Raw genomic sequence first — 17,593 nt, forward strand, 5'->3', positions numbered from 1 at the left:
GTCGACCGGAAAGGATGGCGCACATCTTGCGGCCTGGAGGGTGTGAAGTATCTCATTTGCATTTAAAGAGACCGCACCAAAACGGCTTGCTCTGAGCCGCACCTTAGAACACGTAGAAAAGCGGGACCTCTGATGCTATCAAAACGAGGAATTCAGACAAAAGCATTGCTGTTCCGCTTTATATAAACCACAACTGAATGAGTAAAACTTAAAATGGAAGAATTTATAAACGTAATACTTAAGCTTTAAAGCAAAAAAATCCCTCATGAGACGAAGAAAATGCCTCCAAAGAGTGCTCGAGAAAATATAGTTTGCTTTCACAAGCCCTATTTTCCCTTTGCAATGACGTATTTGTGTTTCCGTGTCATGGCGTCTTTTGCCATTGAAAAAGAAATGTCCTTCTGACAAGCATGTTGGCAGCTATGTCGCAGGTCTGAACATGGAATTGGACGCTTTGGACGTGCCGTTGTAAATGCTCCTTTTACGTTCCCATTGCACAAGGTCAAGACAGGTGTCCAGAAAGGTTGTTTTTGAGGCCCTCCCGACAGCCGTCAGCTGATCTGCCTCATTGACCTGCTGTTTGTCCGTGTGTCCAAATCCAAGGCTTTGGACGGGGACAATCAGCCATGAATAATGGAGCACTTTTTCTACCACCAGCTTGCGGAGCTTTTGTAAATCTGATGATGCGCTAGGAAAATCAGGGCTCCACTCGGCATGTCCGCCCGGCAAACAATTGGATGAAATATACAACCTGCATACAAACTTTGGACTTTTTTTTTGTATTTCTCCTCATCAAGACTCTTGTGCCGCCGCTCTTGTTTGGTATTTGCGCCGACTGAGTCAATGAGCTAATTGAAGTATTATACACCTCCGACTTTCAATTTTGGATGATTTCCTCCTGTTGGGATTAGCAAGGATTTGTCTGTGAAGAAAATCCGCCATTGGACAAAAAAAGCAAGAAGAAATCAAAGACAAATGCACGAAGTCAACAGCGCCGTAAAGCAGGGATTCAAAAAAGTCCAAACACCTCTGTTGGAAAACCAGTTTTTGTTTGATTAAAAACAAATAGAGAGATACAGGCTAATACAAACTTGTTCCACCATTAATGTCACCTACGACCTGTACAACTGAATTGCAAGAAAGAAAAAAAAAATCGACAATTTCCCTTCACCTGAAGAGGCTTTTCCTTTGTTGTTTTGATTCGCTTGGTTTTCCCTCTTCGGCGTCGCCGCATTAACCTCTAACAGAGACCAGCATTAACAATCAAAGGCAGCCAAGCTGATTCCCCTCCCTGCCGCTTTTTATCTACGAGATGTATTTCGAAGAGACGTTTATGAAGGAGATGTTTACATGCAACTAGAGGCTGCACCTGTGCCCGCCCCGCTGCCGTCGATTTTGGATTCCCCCTGCTCGATTCCACCGCGCTCACTCAAGGTTGTCTGCTCACTTAGCGCTTTTCCTCACGAGGGGCGCAGGTGGGTGTGTCCATCCATCCGTGTGTGTGCCACTATGTGGGAGGACGGCGTCTGCAGCATAATGACGTTATCGTCTTCGGAGATACAAGGCGATGCAGACTGACATCGGCTTGGCACCCTTTATTGTAGTGATGTGAATTCCAGTTCTTTTAGGTGAACTGAATCTTTAGAATCCATTCACTCGAAAGATTCGTCCAAACGAATCGTTCAACAAATCGTCCCCCCCCCCCCCCCCCACACACACACACACACACTATTCCGTTTTTATTTTTTATTTTTTTTTACAACATCCCGTGAAAACAACCCATGCTCATCAACTGATACAACTACACCCCCCCCCCCCCCCCCATTATTATATATAATAATAATTGGCTCGGGTAATTAACACATTTATTTCTACGGGAAGTTGCGTCACTGACTCGTTTGCGAACGGGGAATTACGTCACGGACTCGTAAAGTCCCTCCTCTATCTATCACTTGCCGCTGATTGGTCGTTCGCGAAGATTCACGAATGAGTGACAGACAGCATTGCCGCTATGCCATTGCCCGCCGACACGTTATGCCGACATTGAGGTTTTAATTTTGTATTTGTTGGCTTGTAGTTGATGGTGTTAATATATCGAATGTGTTTGTGTTTGAATAAAAGGCTGAAAAAAACGTTATGCCGACATTTGTTAATTTTGAGGACACCAACTCATATAACAACGTAAAACACATACAGATTGTCATATAAAGCAGTTAACCAAATGTCAGATTTTCACGTTTTGTTTGGCGAATACAAAAACTGAATAAAACACTAGACAAGTTATAACATAAATGTTTATTAAAATAATAATAATAATAATAAAAGTACATTTCAAACGAGCAATCTAATGTGAAACTGCAGTCAATATATTGGATAACAATATTTAGGTATTTATATGCATACACGTTATTTCAAACCTACTGCAGTGGAGCTTCGGTTTTCAAACATCCCGGTTCTCGAACAATTCGGTATTCGAACAAAATATTCAAGATTTTTTAGCTTCTGATGTCGGACGAAATTCGGTTGTGGAACCTCGCGAGATGCGCCGAGGACCCACATGCCAACTGACTCCGTTCGTTGTTACATTCGCGTTACTCTGAGGATCGCATAACTCTAATCATGCCTCCAAATGATGCAAGTGGGAGCAGTAAAGCCATTATAAAACACAAAGACGCTCCTAAAGCAATGCGATCAGACCAAATTAAGCTCCCTGTGCACTGAGGTCCACTTAAATTTTGGAAAGTCCATTTGGACTTTAAAAATATTTTCTAAATTTTAGCGACCGCTCTGTCACAATAATGCGACCAGCGCGGTGCAGTTGCGCGGTCGGCGGCGCGCTACGGTTGCGCGTTCGGCGGTGCGCTGCAGTTGCACGATCGGACAAAATTAAGCACCCTGCGCACTGAAGTCCACTTAAATTTTGGAAAGTACATCAGAACTTTAAAAATATTTTCTAAATTTCAGCGACGGCTTTATCACAATAATGCGACCAGCGCGGTGCAGTTGTGCAGTCGGTTACGCGCGTTCAGCGGTGCGCTGCAGTTGCGCGATCGGACAAAATTAAACTTCCTGCGCATGAGGTCTACTTACATTTTGGATAGTACATCAGGACTTTAAAAATATTTTCTAAATTTTAGCGACGGCTCTCTCACAATAATGCGACCAGAAATGCGCAAATGAAAAAATGCTTAAAAGAGGCGTTTTTTTCTTGTAACGGATTATTAGGGGTTTTTTTTTTACATTATTTGTAATGGGAAAACATGATTCGGAATTGGAACGATTCACTTCTCAAACAGCCTTCTGGAACGGATTGTGTTCGAAAACCGAGGCTCCACTGTAAAAGTAAATCGTAAATCTACATTCTTGCTGACATAGTTCACGCTCGGAGACGCAACACGTTCACTGACTGATCCGTTGATGCACGGGAAGGCAGTTCACCCACTGACTCTTTCGCGAACGGGAAAGTCAGGATTCGTTCCCTCACTGATCCGTTCTCACGATGAACTGGAAATGTGAATCACTCACTCACTGATTCATTCACTCACAGTTCGTTGGTGAACGGGAAATGCAATTCACGACTCGTTCGTGAACGGGAAGTTACGTCAGTTTCTTCTTCGTTTTGTTTTACGGCGAGGTTGTACCAGCTTCAATGGGCATTACCGACACTTACTGGTTGAGGTCATATGAACTGAAAAAAGAACGAATCACTTCAGGAAGTGATTCGTTCACTCGCGTTCACTGAAAATATTCTTTCTTTTAAACGAATCGTTCACTCACCAGCCAACACTAGTGGATGTCCCTGCCAGGGATCTGCATTGCAGAGGCTGCTGTGGATTATCAGAGTGCACTGCCCCTTAGAGACCATCACACTCAAATACCCACGCTCGTCCCATCTCACACACACGCACGCACACACACACACACACACACACGCACACACACGCACACACACTACTGCAGGCCTCCTTGTTTATTTGAGCATGCCAAGAGAGCAACGTTTGTGATTGATTTACGGTGGGTAGTGAGTCTGGTGTGTTCATTTCAAGCAGTGTGTCGCAAATGATGAATATGTTTCGGCAATTAGCCAGATTAAGACCAAAAAAAAAATTCTTCAAAATGTGGCAAATATGATGTTTTGGCAGCTTCTGAGTGTTTCAAAGACAAAATGTTGCATTTTGAAGGAAAACGCAAGCAAAGCAAGCCGAGGGACAACACGCGATTGGGTGTGCAGACTGAAGTTGACGTTTGTCTGCTTTGATTTCAGCGTCTCCGACCGTGCCGCCGTTGCGCTCGGAGCATTTCAAGCCGTGTCACGACAAGGACCTGGCCTACTGCCTGAACGGTGGCGAATGCTTCGTCATCGAGACCCTCGGCGGACCTCACAAGCACTGCAAGTAAGCCATCGACCGCCCGCTCTCTCACGCTCCTCGCGCAAGAAAAAAATTGCAAAACGAATGGAAACGGAACTTGTGCCTCTGTATGATCTGTCGGCGTCTTTGCTTGTGATCTAAGACGAAATATGAAATTGTCTTTTCATGAGAAAAGCTTGAGAGTGCATCACGTGTGTAAGATGAAGAGAGAGTCTATGTAAGAATGGAAGGCCGCGGGTGTGCACATGGAGACGCGGGCTCTTTTTTGTCCCCTGCTCTCAAGTGTCTTGAGGGTGCTTGGATGTAGAGAAAAAAAAAACGTATTATAATTTTGAAAGGCCCGTGACAATTGTTTTTTGCCAAAACTGCCATCTTGTTAGGAGGTGTTTAAGTTTTAATCAGCATAAAGATGGAAATCAACTGATCTTGCTTGATTCCAATTCTTCACACTTGCAAATATTGGCTTTTCCAAACCAGAAACTGAACAGCTTTCAAAAAGGTTAAATCCCTCTTGTGCCACATGGCTTGATCGCTTTTTCAGTAACAAAACTGCTTGTTCATGAATACGGACTGTGGGCTTTGAATTCAGGCCGTTTACATGCCAATCAGGTGGCGGCCGTGTGTGTGCCTCCCACTTTTGACTTGCAGCTTTTCAGTGTGCTACGATGAGAGATGTGCGATGTCTTGAAAGCCTGTTCCAGTGTGCACCAGATAATTAAATTTTTTTAGGTCGTCTGCAAACTGAAACGCATGCCATGCACATGTCTGTCAGTGTTTCCTTGCGCTCATCTTCCCGTTACTTATCTGCCACACACCTCTCCAAAAAACAAAAGATGGTTCCTGGTATGACTTTGAGCAGGGACGGGTGAGCGGCTGGAGGTCAAACTCGCCGCCGGTCCTTTTGTCCATGCGGCGCACGTGCGTGCCCGCCTTCAAATGCGCTCTCCGCTTTTCTTCATACTTTAATCCACACGCAAGTCAGGCAAAGTCCACCAATGCGCCATCAGGGAGGAGGGGCAGTGGAAGGGGCGGTGAGGGCGCGCTGTGCTCTTCCTCCTGTGCTTGCTGCTGTTGCCAGGGTGACGACATCATCTTGAGGATGAGGCAGCGCTCAAATGACAGATGCATTTTATTGACTTTTTCCCATCATCAACTGGCATCTTTGTTACCTCCACCAGGGAGCCTTGTGCTTATGAAATCTTCTGGGGGGTTTTACGGTGAGAATGCGTTAATATCGAAATGAATACATTTCAAATTGACACCAAAAGCTCAAATGGCATTTTTTGTCATTTAGGTAAAAGTAAAATGGAGTTTCAGTTGCTTATATAACACTCATTTTTATTTGATTTGCTTTCCAAAAAGGCTTTTCTGCTTAGCTTCTTTTGGTGAACCTTGCTGCTTACTTGCCATTGTCGGGATCCAAACATCCAAACAAACAAATGACTGGTCACCCATTGTCAGTGCACATCGTCCAATAACAAGATCCAAAAGATTTGCTAACGATCTGTCAGTTTGTCATTGGTTGTGCTCTCGTCGTATTTTCATCCGATTTTGTCAGAGGCCGAACACCTTTGGAATGAAGTGACTTTTGAAGTCTTGCAGAAGAGTGAGCGAGAGGAGAACAACAACAAAAAATAACACGGCTGCTAACGCGGATCAATACATAATGGCGCAGAGTCAGAGACAAATTGAGACAAATCGTGTTGCAACCGTGAGATCAATGCAAAGGTTTAATGGGGATAAATGCAGTTTGTGGCTTTATTTGGCACACAATTAATCATTTAGACTTGACGGGAAGAAATGAGCTTTTGAGCAGCCGTTTCCCACCGGCCGCCGCTGTGGCCCGCAACGCTTATCTAGCAGCCCCCGCCAACGCATCCCAGCTAGCCTGGCTAACTTCCTGCGGCCCGACACGCGGCTTTCCATCGACGACTGCTTGCGCGCCTCCCTGGAGGTGCTGGAGGCGCCGGCCGACACGCTCAGCATGTGCACGTACATCAACGCCATGAGCTTCTCGCACGAGCTGGAAGTCTCGTTCAACGTGGACCCCATCCGGCAGGCCATCGCCAACTCCTGGCCGATGGACTTTGACGACTCCAACGCCAAACGCGACAGTGCCTGGAAGCACGACTACGACCTGCCCGAGCTGGTGCAGACCATGCTCAACTTCCTCAGTGGCGACACGCGCATGGCCCACGCCATCTAGCTGCGTGGTGCCTGAGCTAAGCTAACGCAGCTTTTTTGTACATAGTGCAAAAGTAGGTCACGTTTTTTTAATCCTGATAATATGTTGTAATTGTGTCTACCGGATGTGAGTGACCGCTGGCATGACTTGCTGCCACTGCTCTCCGGTCATTTTCTATGCTATTTTATGTCTGTACAGCTACCTTGAGTGCCTTGAAACTCGCCTTATAAATAAAATGTATAATTATTATTATTATTATTATTATTATTATTATCTTTAAAAGCCTGTGGGGGCAGCAGTGGGTCCACAGGCATTCGACACAAACAAAGAAGGCCTTCTCTGTTACCATGGAAACCTGTTGCCTGGTCCTGAGACAAGGCTAACACCAGAGCTGCTAGTTTGTGCTAATCTAACCTGTCAGGACACAAGTATGTATTTATTTTCATCAATACCAGTCAAGACAAACACAGCTGAATATCCATCCATCCATTTTCGGAACCGCTTAGTCCTCACGAGGGAATAGATTCGCTTTTTTCTTTATTGTTTTCATTCTTTAATTATGTTGTTTTATTATTATGATTTGAGCATTTTTATCTCTACTTTTTATTATATTATATGTATTTCATTCTTTAATTATCTATTATTTGAACCGCTTTGTCCCCACGGGTGTCGCGGGCGTGCTGGAGCCTATCCCAGCCGTCATCGGGGCGTAGGCTGGGGACACCCTGAACCGGTTGCCAGCCAATCGCTGTGCACAAAGAGACAAACAACCATTTGCACTTGCACTCACACCTAGGGACAATTTGGAGTGCTCAATCGGCCTACCAAGCATGTTTTTGGTATGTGGGAGGAAACCGGAGTGCCCGGAGAAAACCCACGCGGGCTCGGGGAGAACATGCAAACTCCACACAGGGAGGGCCGGAGGTGGAATTGAAACCGCACCCTCCTAACTGTGGGGCGGACGTGCCTACCCAGTGCGCCACCGAGCCGCCTCAGTTGAATATCATTTTGAAAATCTAATTGTTTTACTGGCGGCTCGGTTTTACTCATACAAGTCTTTAAACTATTTGCAAGTCAATAGCTGTTTCAGAGAAAAAAAATTCTTTAATATAGTATTATGTTTCCACTGCAAAATGTCAAATGCCATTACTATGAATGTCCATATCCTCCCATTAAACAAAATGAAGCTTACAAGGCTATGGCCATGGTTCCAAGGTTAAGAGCAAATCCAGCACAAATTCTCTTTATTGCTACGGCACGGGATCTCTGTTTGCAGATCTTGACTCTCGTAACCTTTTGGGAGCACAGTATCATTGATTACTCGGGAACATTTGTGCACTTGGATGTGGAGAGATTGAAGGGCGACGCGTGTAAATTTTGCAACTCGCATTGTGGTTTTTGAGCCTGTTTGTGCACATTTCAGTAGCGGAGCGGGTGGGCGGCTTCTCAGCGAAGCGGTGGCTAAACTAAAGTCAGACACCTGATAATCTTCAGCTGCCCCAGCTTTGGTGCTGCCTAAATGTCAGCAAAAGCCTTTGAGAACAGTATTTGATTTAGTGGCAGCCGTGTGTTTGGAATGTGCGCATTGGAACTGCTTTATCTCTTTGCTTTGGTACCGCATGGTGCAAAAAAGGTTTGATCAATCCTTGAATAAAAACAAACCACCATATTTAGAAGTGTAAACGTTTGCCAAATAAGCTAATTTCTCTCCTCAGTGCGTCACTAATTGTCTCCGCTGAGCCAAACAGCTAACAAATCTGTCTTTTTTTCTCCCTGCTCTTTTTTACTTGAATTGTTTTTTCATTCCATCTTGCCATAATGAATTTCCTTTTTTTTTTCTTTCATTTTCATGCCGCTGCAGGGAAATGGTGACCAAGCAGGTCAAGTTAAAGTTACTGAAACGAATCCGCTCGTTAACCTCTGATGGAACATTCCGCACATGCACACAGTTGCACATGTGTTTGTGTGGAAATTGAAATGGAATTTTATTTTATTCATGCGGCCCACAGTCATTGAGAGAATTGCAGCAGCGGTCTTTCTGATTATTCTTCTGCTGCCTGCTCAGCAGCGCCACCTGGAAAGTTGAAGGGGAAAACCCTAGCCTAGTACTTGCCAGGAACTTCTGTCGATTAGAAAATATCACGTTGTTCTTTGACGTGTGTGTGTGCACACAAACATTTATATGACACGTGTGACATGAACACGGATGTCGAGTATTGTCATGAGGACTGAATGTAAAGTAATGAGCTCACTTAAGGAGGGGACCTTGAAAGCAGGACTTAATGTGAATGAATACAATTGTTCATCATCCTTTTTCTGTGGCCCAGATTGTCATTCTGGTTGCGGGTGAACTTGAGTGTATCCGAGCAGACAACTGGTTGTGGCCAACCTGGACTGGTCTCCAGCCAGTCATGGGGTACGTAGGGCCCATTGTTGGTGGCCAGTGCAAAGCACAGTCATTCTTTTGCTATTTGGAGGACAGCTGTGAGTAGAAAGGGGTGTTTGCGCCATTGTGGGAGAGAACACGTCTCATTTTCTGGCTAATAAATGTCTTTGTCTTTAAATTCAGCGCAGAAGAGCACAGGGTCTCATTTCGTGATCTTGACTGAAACTCTAATGATTTTATCAAGCTCTTTTTCTTCTTCTTTTGTCAACTGTCCACTTGATTTCTCGCCTTCTGATTTTCGCCATCTGTGCTGGCAGCAGGGAATCTCATGAGGGAGAGGGGAGGGATATCTCTCTGGCCATAATGAAGCAAGGCCAATGCGGCGGCATGTCGCGGAAACCAATGACAGCAGCACATACTGAGGCGGCCAGGCGCTTCAGCGGGAGGGAAGCAGAGATGCTAGTTCAATCCATCATGGAAAAATCCTCTCATAGGAAATGACTGCATTCTTCAAATTAGGGTTTCGGTTTCAAAAAGTGATTTCAAGCTCACGTTCAAATGGGTTCTGGATTCAAAGTAGAGTTGCAAATCTGGATTGGGACTTCCAAGTTAGTTTTTGTGTTTCAAGTCTGGATTAGGGTTTGAAAGAAGTGTTAGGGTTTCAAATGCAAATAGTTCAAGAGATAGCTTCCATTTCCTGAAATTGCCATTAGTTCCCATGGAAAGTCTTCTGCAACATGCACACATGTATGAATGAGGTTGACTAGTTCACCAGTCAGATTCTCCTGGTAAAGCGGATGAGAGAAGATCATTAATTACATTTCTCACGCTTTAAATGTGTTAATGATATTCTTTCCTTCTCGGGTTGGCTCTTACTTACATGTTGGTGGGAGAAGAATTCCATTTTTGTCAGCCGGAAGATAATTGTGCCCGCACTTCAAAGGCGTTCTGGAACAAGTAAACATGAAGGGGGGAGGAGGAGGAGGCGGGTGTACACAGCCTGCTGATCCCATTACAAGATTTTCTCATGTTTGAATCCAACACTGTTTCCTCCACCGTGGACTTCCATTTGGTGTGTCATTTGCATAGTCATGCAGAATCTCCAAAGGACGTTTACCTTGAAGGTAAAATAGAGTTAGTTAGTAGTTTCAAGACTACCTTCGGGCCTCAAAAAGGGCTCAGGCTTTTAAACGAGGGTGAACGGTTGTGATAAAGGTCAAGCTTACTTATTTTCTTCACGAGGGAGCAAAATACCCAATTTTGGCCTCATTGTGGGTTATGCGCAGTCTGTATAGCAAACCCGTTTGTGGTCCCGCACACATGGTTGTCATTTAATACCACTCGCAAATGTTTGGCAAGTGGAACTTGAGAAAGTGAAAAAGAAGAGCCCTCCTAAGAGTTACGCTAGTGAAGGTCAGAGAGTAATTAGTCGGGCTGTGTCCGAGCAAGGGGAGTGTCAGGCCTGGGGGATGAAGCGTGATTATATGCGACTGGAAGGGTAATTGAATTCTGAAGAAGACCAAGGAAAAAAAGAGGAATTTCTCAGTGGCCCGTATTCAAACACGTTGTGAAAAGATTCAATATGTTCAGCACACATCAAAGAAGAACTCGGTCGTTTCGCCGCTACTCATTCTATATGGCCAGATAACGAGGCAGAGCGACGTTACACTGACATGTACCACAACCACCCATGCCCATTTCAATATTTGGTAGAATCATTTTCTGAAATCTGTTTAACTGTCCAGTTCATTAAAAAACTTAGAGAATGTTTTTTTATGTGGCACTCACCACAACAACAATGATCTGATTTATGAATGACGGGCCAAAAATGTGACTGTTTGACAAGACTTGGTCCTTGACTTGGTCCTTGAGGATTAGAGCTCCATCAAACGGTGGAAGGACGTCCTTCGGTGTGACAATGGCATTTACTGTTTTAGAAAAAAAAAAAGACTAGATCAGAGGATTAGGATTATGTCGAAAAGGGCTCAAATCAGCCGATCGGGCCCTAATATTAGTGTTGCACTAACCAGACATACTCATGAAGAATTTAATAACAAAGTACACAAATATAGCATGTAACTCGGGTTGATTGTATTGGAATAATCAAATTTTGCTGAAGTGGAACCTGTACCAAGCAAAGGTACCCTCGTTAGCTTTTGTAAAATAGGCAAGTTGCAACAAATCATAACCCCTCCGCAAGTGGTTGAGAACAGATGCATCTGCCGCTACGCTTTCAATGGCTTCATCAAACAAAAGACAGTGCAATAAGCCCTTCTGCGCACCGGCTGAGAGTGTCCAAAACTAATTTTGAGTAACTCCACACACAAACTGCACTTAACAGCCAGTCGACTCCACACTCTCATTAGCTGACGCCCACGTCATTCACCAGACCAGGCCCCGCCATGCATACACACACGCACGCACGCACACCACACGTATGACTGCGGAATGAGGAAAAGCCAAGCGAGTCACTCTCAAAGCAGTCAAGTTAGTGCCAGCGCACAATGTAGTGGTTCGCATTGTTGCGTGTCTTTATTTATTGGCACCGCGGTCCTGCTTGTGGTGATGGAGTGCCACATTAGCGCCACGTGTCCCCAATGGCAGATTTAAGGCAGTATCGCAAAAGCTTTTATAGGCCAGTTAATCGCTGCTCAGTCCATACCACGTCCAAATGTGTAAATAGGACATTGATCTCCACAACGGCACACCCCCACCCGTTCCTGTTCCCATCCTCATCCCTCCCTTTCTCCCTCCACCTCCAAGCTCGCCTTTCAATAAATACGACTAATGAATTAGTGATGAGAGGAAATAGTATTAGAGAGGCAATAGCGGAAGTGAAGATGGGAACACAATTGCCTTTTTTATTTTGTACCGCATTATCATCCCCCGTCGACGTATTCTGTGTCGATACATTGTCTGCGCAGCCCCGCAGAGCTGAGAAGAGAAGCCTGCAAGTATTATGGTATGCTATGGTAAACACTCTCCCCAGCCCAGCCCCTTTTCTCCATCCAGCATACTCTCTGTTGTTTAAAGTCTCATCGGTGAGCAAAGCCGGCAACCATTCCTGTGTGCAAATGGAGCTCCTCCGATAAAAGTGCGTGCGGTTTTACCGTCAAAGACGTCTTTGATAGCAGCATACATTAGCAGTCCAAATGTGGCCGCCCGGACGCCAAAAAAGCTCTTTTGACGTTGGCAGGAACTTCCGGACTCGCAGGTGGACACAAGCCATAGAGAGGCTCAACTTGAAGCCGAATGTTTTATTCAACACTTGGGAAACATTCCAGAGCCACAGTTCTCAAACTAGGGGCCAGGGGGCGTAGCTTGCGGCACTGCAAATGATAAATTACGCACAATATATGCCCCCCACCCCCCCAAAAAATGATTCATAGTCTTGCTGTGGAAATTGATGGGAAAATTATTTCAACTCAGTTGGCAACAGGATAAAGAAAAAAGCCAATTTGTTTTGAATCACAATTATATCATGGTCATTTTCTTTATCCCTAAGCACAAGTTTGGGGAGAGGGGCCGATTAGAATTGGGAATCTGATTACATTGATGTCTTAACATGCAAGTTATGTTCAATTTCAAGTTGATTGCAACACAAAATGTCTGCCCACCAAGTCGAGAGGGCCCCGTGGGTCCGAGTTAATTTCAGATTCCCGTTATCGGCTCACTCTGCATGGCTGACGCTATTTTTTTTCCTGTGCCCATGTGAAGCAAACCTGACCCCACCTGACCTCACCTGTCTTGGCCTTCCCGCCTTTTTCTGATTAGTCCAATCGGTGCCCGACGCCGTTGACCCCGAGGCGCTCGCCGCTCGGTGCTTTCCGAGCGCCACGTGAATCAAATGTCAGCAGGGCGACCCACCGCAATCTTTCTAGTCGCTAGGGCGTGTGTGGCCCACCCGATTAAATCCGACCAGGCATGCAAAGATGAGCGGCGATGCGGCCACGGCAGGAGGAAGATCAAGGTCGTACTCGATGCTTGCCTCCATTGTAGAAGTCAAACCATAGACAGTCGTTACTCACAAAACATTCAAGAGACGGTAAACATATTGGTGGGTTCGCCTAATTCTTGGAACCAGTCCTTCCACGTGGAAAAGTATTGTGGCAAAGTGCTTGAATGTAGCTAACAGTTGGCTAACAAGCTGGCCCACCTAACAATGGTCAAGCTACGGATGGGATCCCAATCCTGACGTGAGACCAATATTTTACTGAAAAACCCAAGTATAGCTAATGCTATGCGAGCATGTTAGCCCAACGAGCTGGGAGATTTCCGTCTCCATGACTTAACACCAAGTGTTCAAACGCCACCATGTTGTCACATGGTGGCAGCGGTAAGCCATCCGCCAATTAACTTGTGTACCGGGCGGCCTCTGTCATCAGTTAGACTGTAATTATCCTCATTTGCATGCTTGCGTTTGTGTCTGTGTAGCAAACTGTTAGCAGGCATACATTAGTCACACATGGTGGCCTGCGGCATCACTTAGTGCAACATTAGCACACCTAGCAGACACAAAGATACCCAAGTAAACAAACACAAATACCTTAATTTTCGGACTATAAGTCGCTCCGGAGTATAAGTCGCACCAGCCATAAAATGCACAATAAAGTGAAAAAAAACAACATATATAAGTCGCACCGGAATATAAGTCGCACTTTTGGGGCAAATTTATTTGTCCAACACCAAAAACAGACATGAATCAGCAACAACAGGCTAAACGATGCGGTATGCTAACGTGACATATACACAAACCAGGAGTTGAGAACGAGTGATTCAAGTAAGTATTACATAAATAATACGTTTATCAAACCATCTGTGTCACTCCAATTCATTAAATCTATTGATCGTGCTTTATGTAAACAATGCATATGCTGACGTCGGACCCGTCGTCAGTTGCATTTCTAATTATTCCACAGACTCATATAACGATATATAAAGTATATTTCAAATAACTATAATATTACAACAATATTATCAAACCATCTGTGTCACTCCAAATTCCTCGTTCTTTATGTCAACAACGCCGCGCGTGCGCTGCAGAGCTCTAGTATATAACTATATTGTAGCGTTAACAAAGTACCAGGAAAGACGTGGGTTTATATAACAACAATATTATCAAACCATCTGTGCCACTCCAAATCATGAAATCCATCTATCAAATTCCTCGTTCTTGATGTCAACAACGCCGCGCGTGTGCTGCAGAGATCTAGGATATAACGATATTGTAGCGTTAACAAAGTACCAGAAAAGACGTGGGTTTGGTAAACGGCTCTTTATTTAGCAAAACAAGAGTTCAATGAGCCAACAGCTATTTAACTTCCAGCCACGGAGGTGGAAGAGAGCTCCATAAATAGGAACGTGCGTGCGTAAAAGCCATGTCCGAGCCCCATTCACCGTCCCCGGTCAGCCACCCAGCCGAGCGCTGGCCCCCGACTTCCATCCACAGAGGTGAAAGAGAGCTCCCGTCGAGAAGGACCGGGCGTGCGTAAAAGCCATAATAGTTTTTCGAACCTTCTGTGTCACTCCAAATCATTAAATCCTTCAAACTCTTCGTCCTCCGCGTCACTTACAAACAAAGCCGCTAATGATGTACGTGGGGCTCTTCGTCATCTTCATCATCCCATGATCAAATCCTTTGCCTTTTATGTGAACAACCGCCGTGTGGCACGGGTGACGTCACTTGCAGTTCAAATGACAGTAATCCCTTGCTACATCGCGCTTCGTTTATCGCGGTTTCACTACATCGCGGATTTTTGAATTTTGAAACTTTTTGAAAAAAATCACATATGAGTCGCTCCTGAGTATAAGTCGCCCCCAGCCCGCCCCCACACCCAAACTATGACAAAAAAACGCGACTTATAGTCCGAAAATTACGGTAAGTTTCCACTGACCACTTTGTCAGTTAAATATAGAAGCTGACAGAGCTAATGTAATGTTGGAACCGAAAAAAAAAAACCTAACAATTCCACACGGAATAGGAGAACTCCTTTTTCCCACAGTATCATATTCAAAGTGAGTTTGCTTGATCCCTCAAGCTGCCATCGCTATTCCAAAGAAGGGAAATGTGGAACGGCCCTTTCGGACTGTTCATCAATATTATGACACTAGTTTCCCTTTGAAAAGCCACCCGAAGAAGACAACAATGAAGGAACTAAAATCACAGCTGTCTGGACAGCCGTCATCATTTTTTTTTGGGGGGGGGGGGGGGGGGGGTGCTGCCTTCAAATGCAAAGGCAGCCACTGAGGTGCTTTTGGTGCAAGTCATCAGAGTACCATGAGTGCAACTGCAGTGTACAGTGGACACCGGTGCAAACAAAATGATTCATACCCCAGGGCTATGAACCATTTCGGGCTTGATTTTATTTTGTGTATATAAGGATTTGACATTCTGTATGTGCGCGTTACAAAAGCAAGGACGGTGTCAATCAAAAGTGAGCACTGCGATCTGACGCCAGAAGAGAGGGAACAAATGCGCACGCTTATTTTAGCAGAACGACTTTGCCGATCGCTAATCAGCTTTATTCCACGGATGAGGAATCTCGGCAAGATTGATAGATGGCAGGAATGGCGCGCATCCCTGCGAGCGCTTTTTAATTGGCGAGCGCGTGAGAGGCGAGGACGCTCCACTCCGCCGGGGAAATCCACGTGACAGATTTGTGTGAAGAAATGCAAAGCGGCGCTGAATATTTATGGGGGCAAATTGGCGACGACTCGCACGATTGCATCTCGGGGAGCTCGATTTCCACGCAGGCCCCTGCGAGATGGCTGGATTGGTCACAGATGAAGCCGCGAAGTGAGCGGACAAAATTTACAACAACGATGGTAAAACACAATACACACAACTTTGTTGATGTAGCGCACGAGTACTCTAAGTACTTGCGTCGGAATCGGGGTGAATCTTTTTCCGCATATTGTGTAACGTGCAGCAACTTTGGCCTAAGTGATGGCGTTGCACATTCAAGATTCAAAGCGTTTATTGTGTACAAAAGGAAAGCACTTTTCTTTGTACAATGAAATTCTTTTGTTGTCCGTTAGAATGCCAGACAAGGTAATGAGGATTTAAAAAAGTAAAATTGAATCATACCGAATCTTAAATATAAATAAGGGCAGTCGCATCCAATGTAAAAAACACAAATATAAAAACACACAATATATAAACAATATATACAACTACTGAGGTGAGGGATGTCCAATATAGGCGAGTGCCAAAATGGCATTGTGCAACAGTTGTGAGAGTTTCAGGGAATGTACCGGTAAACAGCAGAGAATGCAGTGCAAAAACAAAGGAAGTGTAAACAATGTACAGTATAAAGTGCAGATCAGTGACTGAGGTAGTGATCTGGTCAGCTGTTTAAGAGTCTAATGGCCGTGGGGAAAAAAGTGTTCTTGAAACGGGAGGTTTTAGATTTTACACTTCTGTACCTCTGGCCTGAGGGGAGACGTGTTAACAGTCCATGTTGGGGGTGGATGGGGTCTTTAAGGATGGAGGCCGCTCTCCTGTGGACCCTACGGTGGTGGATGCTCTGCAGGGAGGGCAGCGGAGTCCGGGTGATTTTCTCTGCCGTCCTTACCTTGCAGTTGATTGCGGTCCGCAGTGGTACAGCTGCCATACCAGACGGAGATGTAGCTGGTCATGATGATCTGGATGATGCAGCTGTAGAAATTGCTGACAATCTTGTTAGACATTCCAAACTTCCTCAGCCTCCTTAGGAAGTACAGCCGCTGTTGAGCCTTTTTGACCAGCTGTGTGGTGTTGAGTGTCCAGGTGAGGTCATCACTGAGATGGACACCCAGGTATTTGAAGCTGCTCACCCTCTCAACTTCAAGCTGTCAGATGAAAAGTCGCTGGTGAGGTCCCCTCTTCTTCCTCACGTCCACTATAAGCTCCTTCGTCTTATCCGTGTTGAGGGTGAGGTTGCTTTCTTCACAAGTATTTGCATGAACACTTTCAATCATTTTACAACTGTTGTACTTTAACCAGCCAATGAAATATTTAAACACTTGAATGTGAGGGCTCTTGTTCTCGTAAAATATTGTTTGCATCAAGAGTTAGTCTCTGCTGAATTATAAATGAAAGAAGTCTAAGAAGAGACAACAAATCGACATGGAGCATGCGACTTTGAATTAGAAAAGACATCATAATGCTTTTGTGAGTGTGTATGTGGGCGGCTCGGTGGTCACTGGGTAGCACGTCCGCCTCACAGTTAGGAGGATGCGGGTTCGATTCCACCTCCAGCACTCCCTGTGTGGAGTTTGTATGTTCTCCCCGAGCCCTCATGGGTTTTCTCGAGGCATTCCGGTGTCCTCCCACATCCCCAGAACATGCTTGGTAGGCCGATTGAGCACTCCAAATTGCCCCTAGGTGTGAGTGCGAGTGCGGATGGTTGTTCGTCTCTGCGGAGGTCGCGGGCGTGCTGGAGCCTATCCCAGCCGTCATCGGGCAGTCAGCGGGTGACACCCTGAACCGGTTGCCAGCCAATCGCAGGGCACACAGAGACGAACAACCATCCGCACTCGCACTCATACCTAGGGACAATTTAGAGTCTTTAATCGGCCTACCAAGCACGTTTTGGGGATGTTGGAGGAAACCGGAGTGCCCGGAGAAAACCCACGCGGACACGGGGAGAACATGCAAACTCCACACAGGGA

General features: G+C 45.3%; 1 protein-coding gene and 1 pseudogene across 1 annotated transcript in view; both read left to right on the forward strand.

Moving 5' to 3' along the window:
* The window catches only part of nrg3a (neuregulin 3a), a 104,046-nt gene that overhangs the window by 64,815 nt on the left and 21,638 nt on the right, over positions 1 to 17,593 (forward strand). Inside the window, exon 2 of the mRNA XM_085923048.1 lies at positions 4,265 to 4,394. Within this exon, the coding sequence (XP_085779174.1) occupies positions 4,265 to 4,394 (130 nt within the window). The remainder of the gene's footprint in view (positions 1 to 4,264; positions 4,395 to 17,593) is intronic.
* LOC147050487 (L-threonine 3-dehydrogenase, mitochondrial pseudogene) lies at positions 6,037 to 6,576 on the forward strand (annotated as a pseudogene).

The sequence above is a fragment of the Syngnathus leptorhynchus genome, chromosome 10, assembly GCF_054491065.1.
Source record: "Syngnathus leptorhynchus isolate UIUO chromosome 10, UIUO_Slep, whole genome shotgun sequence".
In the NCBI taxonomy this organism is placed as follows: domain Eukaryota; kingdom Metazoa; phylum Chordata; class Actinopteri; order Syngnathiformes; family Syngnathidae; genus Syngnathus; species Syngnathus leptorhynchus.